The sequence below is a fragment of the Aquila chrysaetos genome, chromosome 3, assembly GCF_900496995.4.
Source record: "Aquila chrysaetos chrysaetos chromosome 3, bAquChr1.4, whole genome shotgun sequence".
Classification (NCBI taxonomy): domain Eukaryota; kingdom Metazoa; phylum Chordata; class Aves; order Accipitriformes; family Accipitridae; genus Aquila; species Aquila chrysaetos.
The window spans coordinates 50,282,928-50,300,480 of NC_044006.1; the positions used below are offsets into that span (position 1 = coordinate 50,282,928).

At 37.1% G+C, this 17,553-nt stretch overlaps 1 protein-coding gene across 2 annotated transcripts in view; it reads right to left on the minus strand.

Annotated features, from left to right (window-relative positions):
• The window catches only part of GLCCI1 (glucocorticoid induced 1), a 58,089-nt gene that overhangs the window by 37,194 nt on the left and 3,342 nt on the right, over window positions 1-17,553 (minus strand). For both annotated transcript variants that reach the window (XM_030009031.1, XM_030009032.2), the window contains exon 2: window positions 302-453. In XM_030009031.1, the coding sequence (XP_029864891.1) occupies window positions 302-453 (152 nt within the window). The remainder of the gene's footprint in view (window positions 1-301; window positions 454-17,553) is intronic.

Consider the following 17,553-nt stretch of genomic DNA (forward strand, 5'->3'; position numbering starts at 1 on the left):
AGATTGAAATCTGCTTATTTAGCCTGAATAGATCTGCCCACATACAGAAAATTATTTTTAACAACTGTTTTCTAAAAGCATAAAAATATTATCTGTCGCATACCCATGTTACTGAATTGACACTGATTAAAAAACCACCACTGTAACCTATTTTTAGGGCTTCAAATTTATAATAAATTAAGTGAATCCACATTTCTTCAGAATTAAGTTGAGCTAAGATTCCAGAGCAGGTGACAGAAGTATTACCAGGAAGACATCAATTACACGAAACATCTCTGTTGTCTTGTTTTACAGCTTTTACCTGAGTAGATTTATCTTTCATACATGAAGGGTAGTGTACGTGGGGATCACGTGGCCACTGTCCTGTGAGGTAAGGTCCTGTTATTGTGTCCAAAGAAGAAGTTCGCCTTATGGTACCAGAAGTTCTGATTTGCTGGGATTTTGGCCTGTCCACTGTAGAAAACCAGAACAAAATCAACAAAAAAGTCAGGCTAAATTTGATGTGAAATGTTAAAAGCTAGCTATGACACACAATGGCAAGGACACATCAGAAACCTTTGCCTAAATGCCAAGCTGAAAAGAATGCCATCACATCAAAGCAAATAACATCAGACAAAGGAGAAAAAAAAAAATACAAAAGGGGGAACTTAACAGTTACAAAAAACAACAACGCTTACAGTGTTCATATCTGCAAAGAACTGGGCTACTTATGTGACATATTTTCATCAACAAAAAAAATCAAGCAAATTTAAATACAGCGATGACGCAACTCAGGAAAGCCAGACACATAGAAATAGAAAATATAGTATCAGTATTGGGTTACTGTGTTTTGTTTTTTAAGTCAGCTTGCTTAGCTTTCTAAATACTAGAACAGGTATCATGACAAAAATTATGATTCTTAAGAAGATGCATATCTGACTTCTTGCTCTCACGTATGTCATTCCATATTATTTACAAGATCCCAATACAGGCCTTAGCAAGCTGAAAGCATCTGACTGTGTATTTCCCTCTGACACAGCTCAGGTCAAGGCAGCTACCATGTTTGTCTTCACTCATCACAGCGCCTGCAATCTTTGACTCCTCCCTGTACTTCTCTCCCCATACACCTAGATCATGGAACACTTTTTCCTGCATTTCATTTGGAAAGCAGAGAGCAGGGTGATTCATGAGATTGACGTGGGAAAGAACAGTTTTACAGCATGCTCTCTGGATCATCTTGCTTTGTCCTCTAGGCAAAATTACTTCATATACTCGTTTGCTAGACTTCACATAAGCCAACCTAAGCCCTACATTATAGCTACTGTCTATTTTGCTCACCCCTACTACAAGAATTTTGCAAGTGAGATTACTTTCAAGTTAGTCACATGCTATGCACTGATCTGACCCACCAAAACTCTACTCACTGCTCAGAACTTGAAAGCAGACCTGCTAGCACACTTCGAGCCCAAACATGGCCACTGACCTCCACATGCATTTTCTCTTTGTATATCATCTAGAATTGCTGGATCTCAAAGGCAGACTCCATCATCAATGTTTTATACAGCATTCAGCACAATGATTAGGGTATAGCTTGCACTAATACAGCATGCTTATAGTATGATGTATGAACGTGATAATGTTAAAACAGACCATTTTAAAGAAATGTAGAGCTGCTGAAACACTTCATTAGCTACTTAGTTTAGGTGAAGACTTCTAAATAATGCTGTGAATTTAAAGCATGATAGTATATCATGCTGCCTTTGTATAATACCGTTGTTTTGACTGCCTTATCTGTAAATCAAATCCCTACAATTTCAAACAGATCTATCCTCATAGGATTCCAATTGTGACAAATTTGCATTTTAAGAAAGATTTTTGAACTATTAAAAGTAAAGAAGCCTGAAATGCAAAATAAAGGTGACAAATTTTAAACATGAAACCAGTATTTACATTTGCACTGAAACACAAGTGTACCTAAAGGGTGCATACCTACAAAGCCTTCTTCCAACCTTCACTGTCATGCTATGGCACTACACTACTCTCTCAAGTAGCCTCAGTTTTGAAAATTTCTCCAAAAGCTCTGTTCATTGATACATATTACATGCAAAAAACTATCAGGAATTTGTTAAATATGTAAGTAGTTAAGTGTGTTCTAAAAAAAAAAAAAACTTTTAAAACAAGTTAGAGACCACGCGAAGACAAACTGGCAAGACAATGTCTGAAGACGAGGAAATAAGGACTAAGCATACCTTTGCAAACTTTACATTTAAAAGTCTTGCTGCGAAAAAACCAAGAAAACACAAGCCCAAAACACAACTAAAATATACACAACCAGAGAATGAACTACGGTCTGTGTCTTATTCTACACCCAGAGGAAAGGCAACAGCAATCCCATCATTAATAACTCACATAACTGCATTACAACTGAACGGAAACAAACACCACCAAAAGTTACTACATTTATATTTTTCAATGGTAATCTTGGAAGTGGACTGCAGGACGTCAAACCCTAAAGCCAGGAGAAGGAAAGTTCAAGATGCAGTCTCATAAGTCCCTACTACTCTTCAGTGTTTCTTTGAATTACAGGAAACAAACTACTTCTCAACTGCATAAACCAATCCAAGTTAACACTAATTTAATGCCAACCCTATTCCATTGTTGTCTGCGTTCCTTCCATCTACTTTGAGATGGCATGCACAGATGCGTGAACCCACCTAGTGAAGTGATTCACTGAGTTAAACATAAAGAAAGCTAAAATGTACGCTCAAAAAGTCATAAATACATGGGTTTCCCCGTTATAGGCAGAGCTGGCATAATATAATGGGCAGAAACAACCACAGGAGAGCCATAAGGAACAGGGCTGCAGCAGCGCTGAGGTCTGTTCAATAACAGTTTCAGCTCTCATCCTTTTATGATATATCCTTAGATCATAAAAAATAAAGGAGAAGGGATCTGTAAGCATGAAATTTGAAGGAACTTCTACAAATTAGCATTTGACAAACTGTCTTGTACAGTAACGTACTTAAAGATGACAGGATACCACGGAGAGCAGCGTTGAACTGGACCACAACACTGGTGGCTCGGATCAGCTTAAATTGTTTTCTAAATATTAAAACTGTTCTCACTATTCCTTTCTTAATTTTGCTTTTTCTCACCTCATTATAAGTCTGTCTTCCTGCTACTCTAGGGAGCTACTATAGAACTTTCACTTCTCCCCAAACTTTAATTACCAATGGGATTCTGATGCTACTATCATGAATATCCTTCTCCAGTCCTAAGACTTTCTCCGGATGGAAACCTCATGCTCCAGCTTTCTCACAGAAGCCAAAAAGAAAAAAAAAAAAAAAAAAAAATCCAGCAAGTACCATCTGATACCTGAAGCACTTCAACAGCTCCTGAAGTTAGCCAACAGACTTCAGCATTCAGAAAAGCTTCATCAATATTCAAAAATTTCTAAAATTACAGACTGAACAAGTAAAGTTAGGAACACAGCACTTAAGCAGCATGACATTACTTGAAAAAGTTAGCTCGAAATTACAAAAGCAAGATGTATGCTCATAGGAAGGCAAAATACCTCATGTGTTATTTAAAATATGCCACAAGTTTTAATGGCACATATATAATGGCTATTGCTACACATTTCTAGTTATAAATGATGTTACGCAAAATGACACAAGGGTCTACCTGAATACTACAGCTGGTGAAATTTGGCATGATCTTGCCTCCCAGCAGGAATCAACTAAAATAAACTGCATGAAATCATGAAATTATGGTTCTGCATGCTGCATTGAGAGCCAAAAGAATTCTAGTTATACCACCTAGACTGACTGAAAAAAGGTTTCCATTTCTCTGCCAGCAAAATGTAATTTAGTAAGAGACTAACACATGACAGCTCTTTTGAAAAGGACATAGGGCTCAAATAAAACCATCTGCTACAGCTCTAAAATGAAAAGATTGCCTTCCTGTCCAACACAGAGGCAGCTAACCTGCACATGTTCGCAGTCCATTTTAGCTTAAATAATGCTTTCTGCCATGCGTGCAGTGAGGAAAATCACCTGCAGCAGAAGAGCAAGATTGACAGCTAGCATTGGTACCATTATAAAAACTCCTTCTGCTAAATCTACCAGAGCTCATCTGTCAGCATCTTTTCTTCCCATCTCTTTTTCAGCAATTAGCAGATGCAGTTCAAATTTGGCCAAAACTTTTCCGCTCACATCCTTGCATGGATATATCCAGCTTAAAAAGACTAAAATTATCCTAAGAACTTCTCAAATGACACAGATTCCTCTCGAGTGAAAAACATTAAATAAAAATAAAATTAATTCTTCCCTAAAACTAGGACTATTAATACTGTCATCTCATTATCGATGTCAGCTAACTGTGACACTTTCATGCCAAAACGCTAGACAACATTCTTGCAGTAGTATCTTGATTTTTTCTTGAAAGTTCACCTACTAACTTAAACTATTTACCTGAGACAGCCAAGTCATGACACCATGAAATATCAGTACTAAATTCCACAATAAAGTTTCACAAAATGTTGCTTCTCTTCAGTTCAGTTGCTAGCACTCTGCAGAACCTTCTGGTTCACCTTCAGAAGAGCTACTAGTGAAATGAGTCCCAAGCTTAGGTCTTATCCATTCCTAAAGAATTTCAGATTTTACCACGGAAATGAATAACTTCAAAAGAATTTTTTCCAAAAATACTAAAGACTCTTGGAAGGACTCACTTTGGTCTGCTTAAGACTCTTCTCAAGAGCCCCAAAGTCAGAGTTCAAGTAGTCTGCCTCAAAGGAGATGCAGAGACTTGATATAACATTACGAAGGAGTATCGGGTATTTCTAAGATATTCCTACTACAGACGACAACAAATTTACAACAATCTACAAACCCAATGATTCAGAAGTACCTGTATGAATGAAGTACATGGGAACGCAGCATGAGAAATCATCAGCTAGAAATGGAAAGCTGAGTATTAAGGAATGCTGACCCACAGCGACCAAGAATGATGGCCCAACACTTAGGTCATGGTTACCACAGCAGCGGCTGCTCCACACAGGTCTAGTCAAAAATCCCCTCTTCTGTTACACCTTCTACAAGCATGAAAAGGGATACCTCTGCTCTTGCTTGCTTCGAACAATGATTCCTAGAGTACTACAAAAGTAGACTTTCAGACACAAGAGGAGGCACAGTCTCTGAGGAGTCTGGTCAAGGGGTTTTTTGCCTTTTTGTTTGTTTTTTTAAGTGAGTATATAGTGATACTGTACTGATTCCTGAATGTATATTTGACTGGTCTTTCCTGCTCCAGTTATGTAGGCAGATGGACAAATCAGTGCATATTTATTTGCAGAATTTGTCTCTATGACTTTGGGAGGAAAAAGATTGAATAATGGGGATTTAGAGGCCACTCCAAAAGATATTTCCATCTTCATTCTCAAGAAGGCTTTCCTCTTGTAACTGGAGCCAAAATCTCTTAAGAAAAAGATTAATGAGGGATCTGGGGTCCCTAGAAGTTTTACTCCACAAGATAGATCTACTGGCTCAAAAGACATCTCCCAGTTGCCAGTGACTGATGGACTTTTGTTTCTGACCCAATCTGCAAACCGGCGGAATGACTGCATTAACAGTTCAGAGTGGTACAGAACAACAAAGAGCACACTGTTTGACACGTACTGTTCATAGAAAATAACAGAAAATAGGATTTTAAATAGCAACTTAAAACCCACAACACCATAATATGTAATTAAGCAGAAAAAATATGAAGTTATTGCACTCTTTCTTCTATAATTTCAAATTAAACAAGCTTAATCTCTTTAGTAGCTTAAAACAAAGCAACATACTAGCTTTTTCAAACACTTAAAATGCAGTACAGTGTTTTGCTACCAAAAAGATATTTCTAAGAGGATATAGTAAGACACAGTCATTTTAAGTTACCTTTTCATACATCTCTAAAAATACTGTATGTTCAGCTCCGTAAAACGTCTGTCTTCATTATGTGCACCACACTGGTTTTGATTCAGTTGTACCAACTTCAGAAATTATTTCCAAGTTTCTATTTTTAGAAAGCAAGACAGATGATGACTAAAAATGAAGGGGGATGACATTCTGAAGTAACTGTTCCAAACAGACTGAGACAATCCACCCTAATTTCTTTTCATTATCCGTAACGTCAAACCAACCAAAGGCACAGAACAGCACCATAATCTAACCAAGGCTCCAACAACCAAACTGAACAAGCAGAAAGCAGTCCACTTCATGAGATCTGAGATCTTTTCAGAGATCCAGGTCCATGAATGATGTGCTTTCTACATCCAAGATTCTTCAGGGGAGGAAGAAAGAAAAAAAGAAAGGAAAAAAAAAAAAAAAAAAAAAAAAGAGGGGAGCCAGTCTTCCACATAGGTCATTTTACAGTTTGGTAGTCAGGGAAAATTCGGTTTTGTACCTGATGAGGCTTAGGAGAATTCAAACTGAACTGCATGAAACAACAAGTCTATCAATACAAGAGGTAGCCTATACTGGGAAAACAAAAGAAACAAAACCAGCTTGATCTTTCAAAGGAAAATTGTAGACAAAGACCCACAGTACAGGTTTTGGGAATCAACTATATTGAGTTATCTTTTATAGCCATGACAAAGCCACCTAGAAAGGGAACTGGTCTTCTGATTAGTCACTGAATCCAACAGGTAGATCAAGGCATTTCCTTCCATCAGGGAGGTTTTATACATGACTCTTCAAGGACATACAGCTCTACTTGCCTAACTGCACAGGAAGGTGCAGTGCTCAGAGCTAGGCTATACATACCCAGAGGAAGAGGGACAGATGGATGAATCTGATTAGGCATATGAATTTCATTGGACCTACAGCTGACTCTCAAAATCTTGAGTTGCCTATGCATGTATGTAGAAACACAGTCTCTGCCTCATGTCCCTATTCCACCCAACTACAGGTCAAGTAAAATGTGACTGTGCATATCTTTCAGAAGTCAGACTTTGTTCACAGCAAAACTCCCGTTTAAAATCAACATTATCGTCAGAGATCAAGATAGAAATAATGCTCTCATCTCAGTCAGAAAAGTAAACAAACTATAAGGAAGAAAGTTTCAGGTCTCTAAAATTAAGTTATTCTTCTAACAAAGATTACTGCTGGCATGTATAGGACCAGTATACAAAAGATGAAGCATTTAATAACACAAAAGCCTGCTTTGTTCAACAGATGTAACCTACACATTTGTACTCTAACAGGACACCAGGTAGGTAAAACACTAATTGCAAACCTTTCAGATTAAGTATTTCACATTTTTAGGAGGTATTTTTCTTTGTAACATTATTACTTCAAACTTAAACACTACACAAATACCTAAACTTAATATCATTTAATAAAGTACCTTAAAAATGTTCCTACTGTTAGAAGTTAAAACAAAATTGATTTGAGATCAGAAGCTAAGTACTTGGGAAAAAGAGCACACTGAAACACACAACCAACCATTAACTATTGTGCACTTCTGCAGGTACAGAGAATTTTCTTCAATTTAGTTTATTTAGATCTGTTGAATGATAAATTTATCCAATATTGAGAAATGAACTGGGAACCAAAAAGAGCACTAAAGCTGTTTGGTTTTTTTCTTCCAGTGTATTAATAATTAAAATTTTGAAGGAAATTATAAACATGTAGTTAATTCAGTAACTACAGATAATACCACCTTTGTTGAATAAACTTGATGACTCTGAAGGGATTTTTTTGTTGTTGTTATAATGATAATACTTAAAATTTAACAAAATGTTGTAGAAAAGTGAGGGGTTTGTACACCTTTAATTCCACTTTCCATCAAAATGCAGCTGTACATAACTGTGAATAAAAAAAAATTTAAAAATCAGAAGGCATGATTCACCATTTTCACAATCAAAATACACAAAGAACTGTAATCAATGCACAGTAGGCTATACAATGCTGTCATAATGATCACCAATGATTAGCGAGAGAAAGCATTCTCCTAGCTAGAGCTAATTATACTAAACAAGAATAATCTTTTTTTCTGAAAAAAATACTGAAAAATAGAAACGTAAAACAAGATTAAAACGGATTGCTTAAATCAGGCTGCCCAACTTTGCTGATTAAACAAATTATCTTTTCATTATCACTTAAGTCATGGAAACAAAGGACTAGAAACAACTTCCTACATCAGGAGCCCAGTTCTCAACAAAACACACATAATCACTTAAAAAGAGATTACAAACTCATTCTTACAGCACCTGCGTATTTTACCCCATGACTCCTACTGGGAAAATAATCCAGAAGGGGTTTTTTTGCCCTGATGGTTTCAGGCCGCCTTATAGTTTTCCACATAAACATTTACATTGTCAAACCAATCTACCCATTCACATCCTAGCACTAACTTCCAGTTCTTCCTTCCCACCTCTCCATCCCCTTCACCACACACTTGGATTCAGAGAAAGCAATTGTGGTTTTATTGAGAGTAGATTTTTTTATCATCACATGGTTAAACTCCTAACCTAGTAGTCTGTCTCTGAGTCTGTTCCAATTTGATTTTACCCTTCTTAAATTGCAGAGCACCAAAACCATGTGCAGTATCCCAGATGATGTCTCAGCAGGCCCCTGTGCAGCAGGTTGCTCATTTGTGCAAGACCTGACCTGTGCCCAGTACTTTTTCAGTCTCTTCATGTTGGCAGTTTAGAGATCCCACCACCACCCAACTCCACCCTCCAGCATTTTCAAATTATATGCTCCCCCTTAGAGGAAAACATATTCTGTTCAAGTACAGCCTCACATACATAAATCAAGATTTTTTACTTTTAAATCTCACTTTTTAAAATTATTACTTCAATTTCCAAGGTCCTTCATCTCTTCTTGCATAATCTTCCTGCGTACTAATTAAACCTCTCAAAATTCATCAACAGTTTCATCACCATAATTTTAAAATTTGCCTAAGCAGATAAGATCTACTTCCTGTCTAGAAAATCAGTTCACTTATCAAAACCACCAGGTTAGCATGACACAATTTGGAAAGCTCATTTTGCACTTTAACATTTCTCCTTGCTTTCCACCACCCCTTAGAATTTCTTCTGAAGTTTCACATATAGCTGAAGTTAGACCAACATATCTCTGTACTTTAAAGCTGGACTCAACATTTTTCACATTCTGAAAACATCAGCATCGTATCTGCTAAACTCGGGTATCTGTTCTCAGATGGTGTCACCTCCTATTCAAAAGATTGCCTTAGAAAGTTGAAGGTAAGCATGAACATCTTGAATCCTGCAACAGAGATCACTGAATTGACTTTATTAAAATATGCAATCTGTATTTATCAGAGTCTTGGTAATTCCTAATTCCAAATTACCCTCTCCCTTAAAATTTCATTTTTTTGTATCTTCCTGGGTTAAAAATCACTGCCCTTATTGAGAGTTGATTACTTATACTTTGTCCTGGTGAGCATAAAGCATTGAATAATATCTGTGCTATTTCCTCTGAGATTTTTGCCACTGTTCCTTGGAGTTGATTTTGAAACCATACATTCCAGCAAATCAGTCTCAGATCACCCTTAATCTCTTTTTTCTTGGTACCAAACGGCTGCAACTACTTTTTCCTTATTTTTCTATTTGCATCTTTCTATTGTCTGTCTCCAAGCATGAAAAGTCCAAGTCCATTCGTGTTTTAACAATTCTCAGCTAAGATTCACTTTTTGATTGATAATAGGACATTCTTTTCTCGGTTCTTCCTCCTGTTTCTTGCAGGCTCTCTGCTTATTCCTAGCAGCCTTTCTGAGGTAAGTTTCCATGCAATCAGATCACATCCTTGAGTTTTTCTGACGTTTGAAAGATTCCAATTGTGTTAACATTTTTCATTAAAAGAGATTCTCTCTGTATTCAAGTCAGAGCAATCTTGTTTATCCAAATTTTCACAGGATTTCCTTCTGAAATCTGAAATTTTACTCCAGATTTATGAACTTTAGACCATACCTCTATATAGGATTTTTTTTTTTTTTGCTGTATATGCATGTAAATTTGCATGATTAAAAAAGGCATAGCTGTAGAAAACAGGTAACATTTATTGTATATACAGTGCCAGCACACCCCTTTCTTCTGCTTCTCAGAGATTTTGAGTTGTCAGACTTGGTAATTCCTATTCTCAAGGCTGCCAAACTGAGTTTCTACTGTAATTCTTGCAATCTAAAGTTTTCCCTGCATCCTCCAACTTCACATTAAAGGTTACACACACCACTAAATAAAATCATGAGACTCCAATCATCTTAATAGGCTAGTGCCGCCTTTGGAAGAAATTAAGGTAGATGTACACAACAGTTTCACAAAATTAGTATTTTAAACAATATATAGACTGCACACTTCAATACACGACTTTGAAAGCATGAGTGTCTCTGTTTCTACAGTAATGCCCAAAGGTTGTTTGGATCTTTCAGCGTGGACAACCTCTGAAGTTGACTATGTATCTCTGGTCACTTCCTTGTATGGATGTTTCTCAAATACACATTACTTTTAAACGAGCATGAGTTAACTATATTTTTGCCCAGGAGAAATTTTTCTCTTCCAGATTAGGACTTTCTCTTGTTCCCCTTGAAAAGAACATCAAGTATTCCAAATTTATTTTATGGTTTCTTTGTAGGGGAAGAAAACATTGCAAAGATGATTATTCAGGGCAAGGCATCAGGTACAACAAAGGAGCCACAAAAGGTGAAATATGAGAGAAAGCAGAGTATGAGAGAAAGGATGTCTAAGAGTATTCCACTATCAATTGCCACAATTAAGCAAACACAGCTATCAGTTAAGAATTAAAATTTTAAGACCTTGAACATAAATTTACTTCTGTGAAGACAGCTTCTCCTTTAACCTGGCAGCTTCCCAACTACTGTGTAAACCTAAGTTTTATTCTGCATTCTTCAGCAGTTAGCTGATATTTTTAGAGTCACACTGTTCAAAGTCTGTTCCGGGACACTCAGCATAAATCTGGGTTTAATTTTTAGTGAGCAAGCCAACTCTCCATTACTCTGAAAACCAGAAAGTTAAGATATCACGTATAACAGAAAGATTATGAATAATATATGACATACTGGATATGGAGGTGTAATACCTAACTGCATAGAGTCAACACTGCAAAGCCGCTTGGGTTTTGCAATGTACTTTCCAAGGCACCAGACTCCAGAAAGACTAATTAGCTGACATGTGGCGCTGAATTTAAGCTGACTCCATGTGTGAGAACTGCACTCACCAAACCCTTCCAGAGCACAGACTGCATCACACTGATACCTGCTATAATCATCAGCATCTTCTAGTCCTACTGCGCTAGTGAGCTCTGCCATGACGTGCAGAAGGAGCGGTAGTGAGACCATGTTAAATACCGACAGAGACCCATAGGTCTTGTAGAGCCACTCACTGGCTCCTCCACGCTGTGTGTCTCAGTGGCCTGAGTTCTGGAAACACAGTGCAAAATTTTCAAGGTTTATCCAGCACCATTTCTGATCCAGCATGGGTACAGCGCTTCATCTAATGAAAGCAACTGTACTGTTATCCCTGGAAGCTGTATGTTCACAAACCTGGGTGTTTGTATCTGCGCTTAGGTAATCCGCTCCCAAATAGCCAATGGCTGACCACATGTCATACTTTGAAGAAGTGGGCTTTGTATTTACAGGCTAATTTCTGCAGACTAGGATTAACAGAATTAGCTAGTGACTGAGGACTGAATAACCAGAATTTGTTTTCTGGTAAAAACACAATATTTCCAAATCACAGTTTGATTTCCAAATGCTGACAGATGTCAACAAATTATTAGAGTTTTGATTTTTTTTTTTAGTACTGCAGCCTAAGCACCTATATTAAAATGTATAGGTTTTTTCTAACCATGAAGCCTTTTTTTAAAATGTAGATATACAGGTAATCCAGCTAGCCAACGTTCACAAAGCATTTCTATCAGAACTCCAGAATAGGCACTGTACACCAAAACACCAGAGATTAAAAGGCACACGGTATAACAATACCCATTTTGCCATACATTTAATTCGTTCACAACTGAGTGGTTACTGTTACAGAAAACATTCCCAAAAGACAGATTTATACTTACTAAAACAATATTAAAATTCATATAGCTACAGAAATGAGTTTCAAGTTTGTAGTATGAATGCCAGTGATCTTGCAATGATCAGTCAAGCCAGTTAAATATGAGTGTTAATTCCTGAAATTCAGAATTGTGTCTACAACTTATCTCCTTACTTAATGCCTGATGGTGAGACTATAGGAAAGGAGGATGAAGCTAACATTGTTCAAACAGGTGACTTGCACTGTTCAAAGGAATGGAACACTTAAATTATTATTCCAGTTTAGACTATCTCAAGGCAGAGTGAGAAGAAAATATTCTACAGTGGATTTTAAATTATTCAGAAACCATGATGAACTGCTATCGTTCTGTTTTTAGTAACCACTCTTATGAGCAAAATATGAGACATTCTTCCTAAAGAGGAAACAAAATGTGGAGTTTGGATAAAACTAGTTTCAGGTTGTGCAAAACAAGTAGCATATAAGAACCAGGTTAATCACTCATTTGTATTTGATTCAGAGAACAATATCCACTGCAAACAGCTACTCCTCAATTTAACACTAGCAGCAGTGAAAGTTAAATCCTTATAAACACCAACATCTCTGTAATTGTTTATTGTTAGGGCACATGCAACACTGAATAAAAAAGTCTAACCAATACAGTATCTTGCATTAAGGTTTCAAAACCCAAGCTCGTACCGTTTCATGACCTCCTGGGAAGTATATATTGTCTCTAAAGCAGCAATATCTAATATGGAAAGCTAATTAAGAGATCTACTCTACCACTACAAAAAATGAAAACTCTCCATCAAAACTATCTTCCATTGACCCAACATCAACTGGCTAGGTTAATCCCTATTTACAAATTATATGTGCAGAAAACAGTTATCGCTTGAGTATAGATACCCACATCTTCTGCGTTTTGTTTTGGGGTTTTTTTGTCCCTCTGTCAGAGAAAGCTAATCTGTTTTTAAAAGGGTGATAGTCAATAGTTTGGTAGGATACAGCAGCAGCAGCTACTAAGCGGTACAGATACCAAAGGATCAGGGAAGGTGCACAAAAGAGATGAAGAGGACCAGGGCAGAGGCAGTATTACAAGGCCAGAGAGAACAGGCTGAGGGCACTCCCCAGCATGGCCCCACTTGGCCTTGCTGGGTTTGCTTCCCAAAGATAAGACTTCCAGTAGCCACATGCCCTCTTCTGTCTTATTAACAGCAAAAGACAGAGTCTGAGCAGCAGCATCACCAGACAGTCCAAGGGGACCATGTAAGGGAACAGCTCTGGTCCTAAGTCCATATCCACACAGCTGGGACAGCAGGAAAGGGTTCCTGAGAGAGTGTGTATTTCAGTTTCAACCCTGGGTGAGTGTCTCTATGGATGAGATCCTGGCTTCAGAAAAATAGGAGTTGGAGAGACTGACTCGCCATTCAAAAGGATTGATATTACACACTGTATCATGATACTCTGTGTGGTAACCAAACTGCAGAAGTCTCAACTGTGATCCCCTTCAGTACCCATCGGCTATTTTCAAGCTCTAGGATTTAATTTCCAATTCAAAAACAGTCATAAAACAAATTAGTGTTGGTGAACTTCAGAGTCAAATCAGGAGGGGAAAAATTAGAGCATAACTGAAGAACGACCTGATTTTTGAGAAGAAGTAAATACACACTCGAAATGTAAGAATTACATTAAGTACAAACACCCATTTTCCTTCAGTCTAATCTCCAATTCTTTTAATTTTGCAATTGCCTACACCCTAAAAATGGTGACACAAAGGAAAAGGGGATAATCACAGGCTGACAAGTTGCTGTGGATGTATCCCTTCCAATGATGAGATGTAAATATTATTTTACTTGCCTGAAAATGCCTTAAACCATTGTTTAGACACTACAGGTTTACATGGGAGGCAGCATTGAAAGAGAAAGAACTCAATGCATTTAAATATTAACATTAAAGCAAGATGATGATCATTAACACAGTTAACTATCTGAAGTCTTGAGCAAAGTCTTCCAATTATGTATCTTTACTACAGGGTCCTTTTTTTCATCAGCAGAACTTTTAAAAAAAATGCTAGTCAATGTTTAAACCCTACTATATTACCAACTTTTCCTGAAGTATGCTAAATCCACTGAGAGCTAAGTATTGTGTCAAGTGTTGGCAACATTTTTCTCTACTGAAGATATTGACAACTGATTTATACAGGAACTTTCATTTTTCACGGCAGGGGCGGGGGGGGGAACAAACTATTACCTTCTTCAGATGAAGATAATTACTCAACTGATGAAGTCCCATAAAGAAAAGTATTTCAAATATTCACTTAAACTGAAACATTGAGGAGCATAGACTTTATTTCCAGTAGGTTATGCATTGTTACAACTAATGCTTTCAAGTCCAGGTTGAACTGAAATTTCAGAATTCCTGCATCAGTTATCTTTTTTTTCCATGATGATATGTAGAGTAGTAGCATAAACCCCATTTTTAAAATAACTAGCTTTCCACTGTGAATTTTAGCAATACAGCAAAGCTCAACAACTCATTATGTGTCAGTCTATACTTGGCAAACACTGACTTTTTTGTAGGATTCTAAGATATATTCCATTTATCTACCCTCCCTGCATTTTAAGATAGATTTTAAGAACTGCCGTTCACCCCACACCATGGGAAAGAAAAGGACAAAACGCAGGAATCATGAATTTCAGAAACCAAATTCCCATATTAGCCACTGTTTTACTATGCATGGATGCTGGCAAGTAACTTCAGTTTGGCCATATGTAACACACTAATACTTGCTTACGTCCAAAGAATAAGAATTAAAGGTCAGGTAGTGATTTAAAATAGATATATACATATACTTTGTAAGTTATTTTTTCCATGGGGCAGGGGGGTGCTTTCTTAATAGCTAATGCCCTGCTACAATACCATTCAAGTCAATGGAGAAAACACCTTTCTATTTTTCTTTCCTGCAGTTGTTTTAACACCCGAAAGAAGCTTAATTAATTTGTCTTATGAAACATGTTTATTAAGGGCATCTAATACACTATTCTCATTTAAAGTGATGTTAAAACATGTAACTAAAAAGCCTCTGAGTTCAAGGCAACTGGTTCAAATTTAGCCAGTGTCTTTTTATTTCACCATATTATATTCCAATGAAAGCTATTTTGGGAAGAGAGAGGGACAAAGCTGGAGCAAAACTGTTTTGGCCATACAATTATGGGAATACTGCTATTATTCAGGCATCAGGAAATAGGAAGCGTCACAAAAATTACTTCCTTACCTACATTTGTTAGAAATAAAGGAAAGATCTTCTTGATCTCTGGTATAAATGCTTGTGATGCCAAAATATTGGATGGCTTGAATCCAGGATATTAAAACAGTCCCTGCCTTTTGAAGTCTGAATTTTGTTTTTTTAAATACTGATATCCCTTACAAGTCTAGAGATCAGCAATATTGTCCATCTTACTCCACTCCTCACTCCACTAGCCTTTTATCTGCTAGCATAACAACGGATATACATACTTATTACTCAGAACTGGGTTATGCAGTTGTTTTGCATCTTTTTTAATTCCATTCTCTTACTAACGTTGGCAATGCTTCAGGAGTTATTTGGGGAAGTAAAAGATATTGGGAACCCTTAACAGCCCTTAACAATTGATTGCAATATTTTTCAGATGTCCTTAAAACTAACCTTTACCTCCAAAATTTGATACAGAAAAAAGTTTGTACTATAAACTATACAAGTGAAAGTTAGAAAAACATGAAGCATAATATTACGGTACCACCAGAGTTAACGCTAAACAAAGCATTTGAGGAAAGCAATATTGAGCTTGAATCATATACAAGTCATTTACACCCTCCTTGCATACAAAACATCACATACCATGTGAAAAAACAAACTAAACAGGAAACCCACTCTCATATTTATACAAGCTACTTTACATAATAACAGAAACTACTGATTTTATCCAGGTAAGGTGAGGAAGAAAACAACTTGCTTTTTTTCTGTAAAACATAAGTGTTCACAAGCAAGTAATACGTTTTGTTTGACTCGTCCAAGGGTTTTTTGGGGATTATTATTGGAAAGTCCTTTGTCATGAACCACACAGCTTCATATTCTGTTGACGTTGCGTTTATGCGATCAGAGATGTATCAGATATATTCCCTCTAAGAAAACCATGTCTTGTTACATTCAACCAGGCACTTTTTACATTGCCAGCTCTCCAAAACACGAATACAGACTATAAAAACTTATCTACTAGTAAGGAATAAACATGTTTAAAAATAGAGGAAAGGAGTAGACTCACACATTGCAGGTTTATCCTACGATATCAGAAGTTTTTTCCCCTCTTTTTTCCTTTTTTAGCACCTTGAAATTAGTATGTAGCATCCATGACTTCTGATCCATTCAGTATCAATACTAACCAAATACAAATACTGGCATCGATTGTTTCCTAACAACTACAAATCCCCAAATTTGCTTAAAGAAAATAGAAAATTCTTAAAGTTTCAGTTCTAAACACACAGGGGTTTGCTGCAGAACAAAAACATTTACGGCATCCTAGAAAGAAGGGAGAGAAAAGATGATGATGCTTTCATTCATGTAGTAGTGATGTCAATGCCTGCAATGGTAGTTGCTCTGACCTGTAGAGGCTCAAAGCTGGAGTGTTTTCACAAAAATCTCCTTTATAAAGAAGAACCTGTGGCAAATCACTAAAATATCCACAACAAAATGGCTTAGCAGGATAGCCAATTCAAGGAATCTATACTGGAAAATGCTGAAAGGAGGTGGGGAAGGGGCTGGTGTCTTAAGAAGAGAAAAACCATCAGAATCATAAGCAGCCTCCAGCACGAGCATATTCGCGAAACAATCCAAGTCAGACTGCAGAGCCAAAGACAAACAGACCTCCTGCACTGGTGAGAAAAACAACAGGATTATACCTAGCGCCTAAGCTCACATTTTACAGCAGTGGCAAATGGTTTTGAAAAACTGACAAAAAAACTTAATCAAGCCACTTCCCCAAGACCTGCATACTGATAACAACTATAAATAGCTGGAGTAGCACATTGTTTAACAAGCTGCAGCAAGATGGTCTATGTTTGAAAACAGAACATTTTTATCCCCCCCCCCCCCCCCCCAAATCCTCCATTATTACTGCAGCAGTCCTCCGGTTCAGCAATCAATTTTCTATATACTACTATCACTGTATAGACTACAAACATCGTTTTTAGTATCCATACATCATGTACTAAGATGCTGAGAACAAGCAGGGAAACAAAGACAAAATCCTGCCCCATAGCATCCAACTATATTCCAAATTGTGTAAAAACAGCTCTAGGTTGTGGGGCTTTTTTTGGTAACCTTTTTTCATTTGCAAGACTGAAGAAATAGGGTATCTTATTACCCTCGCCTGCTAGAAAATGGTGCCTGTATTTCGGTAAAATAAAGCTGTTGACGTGTGCAATTGTGGTCATTATTAGGGCGATCACGTTGTTTTCATTCATTCATTCAGGATTTGCTA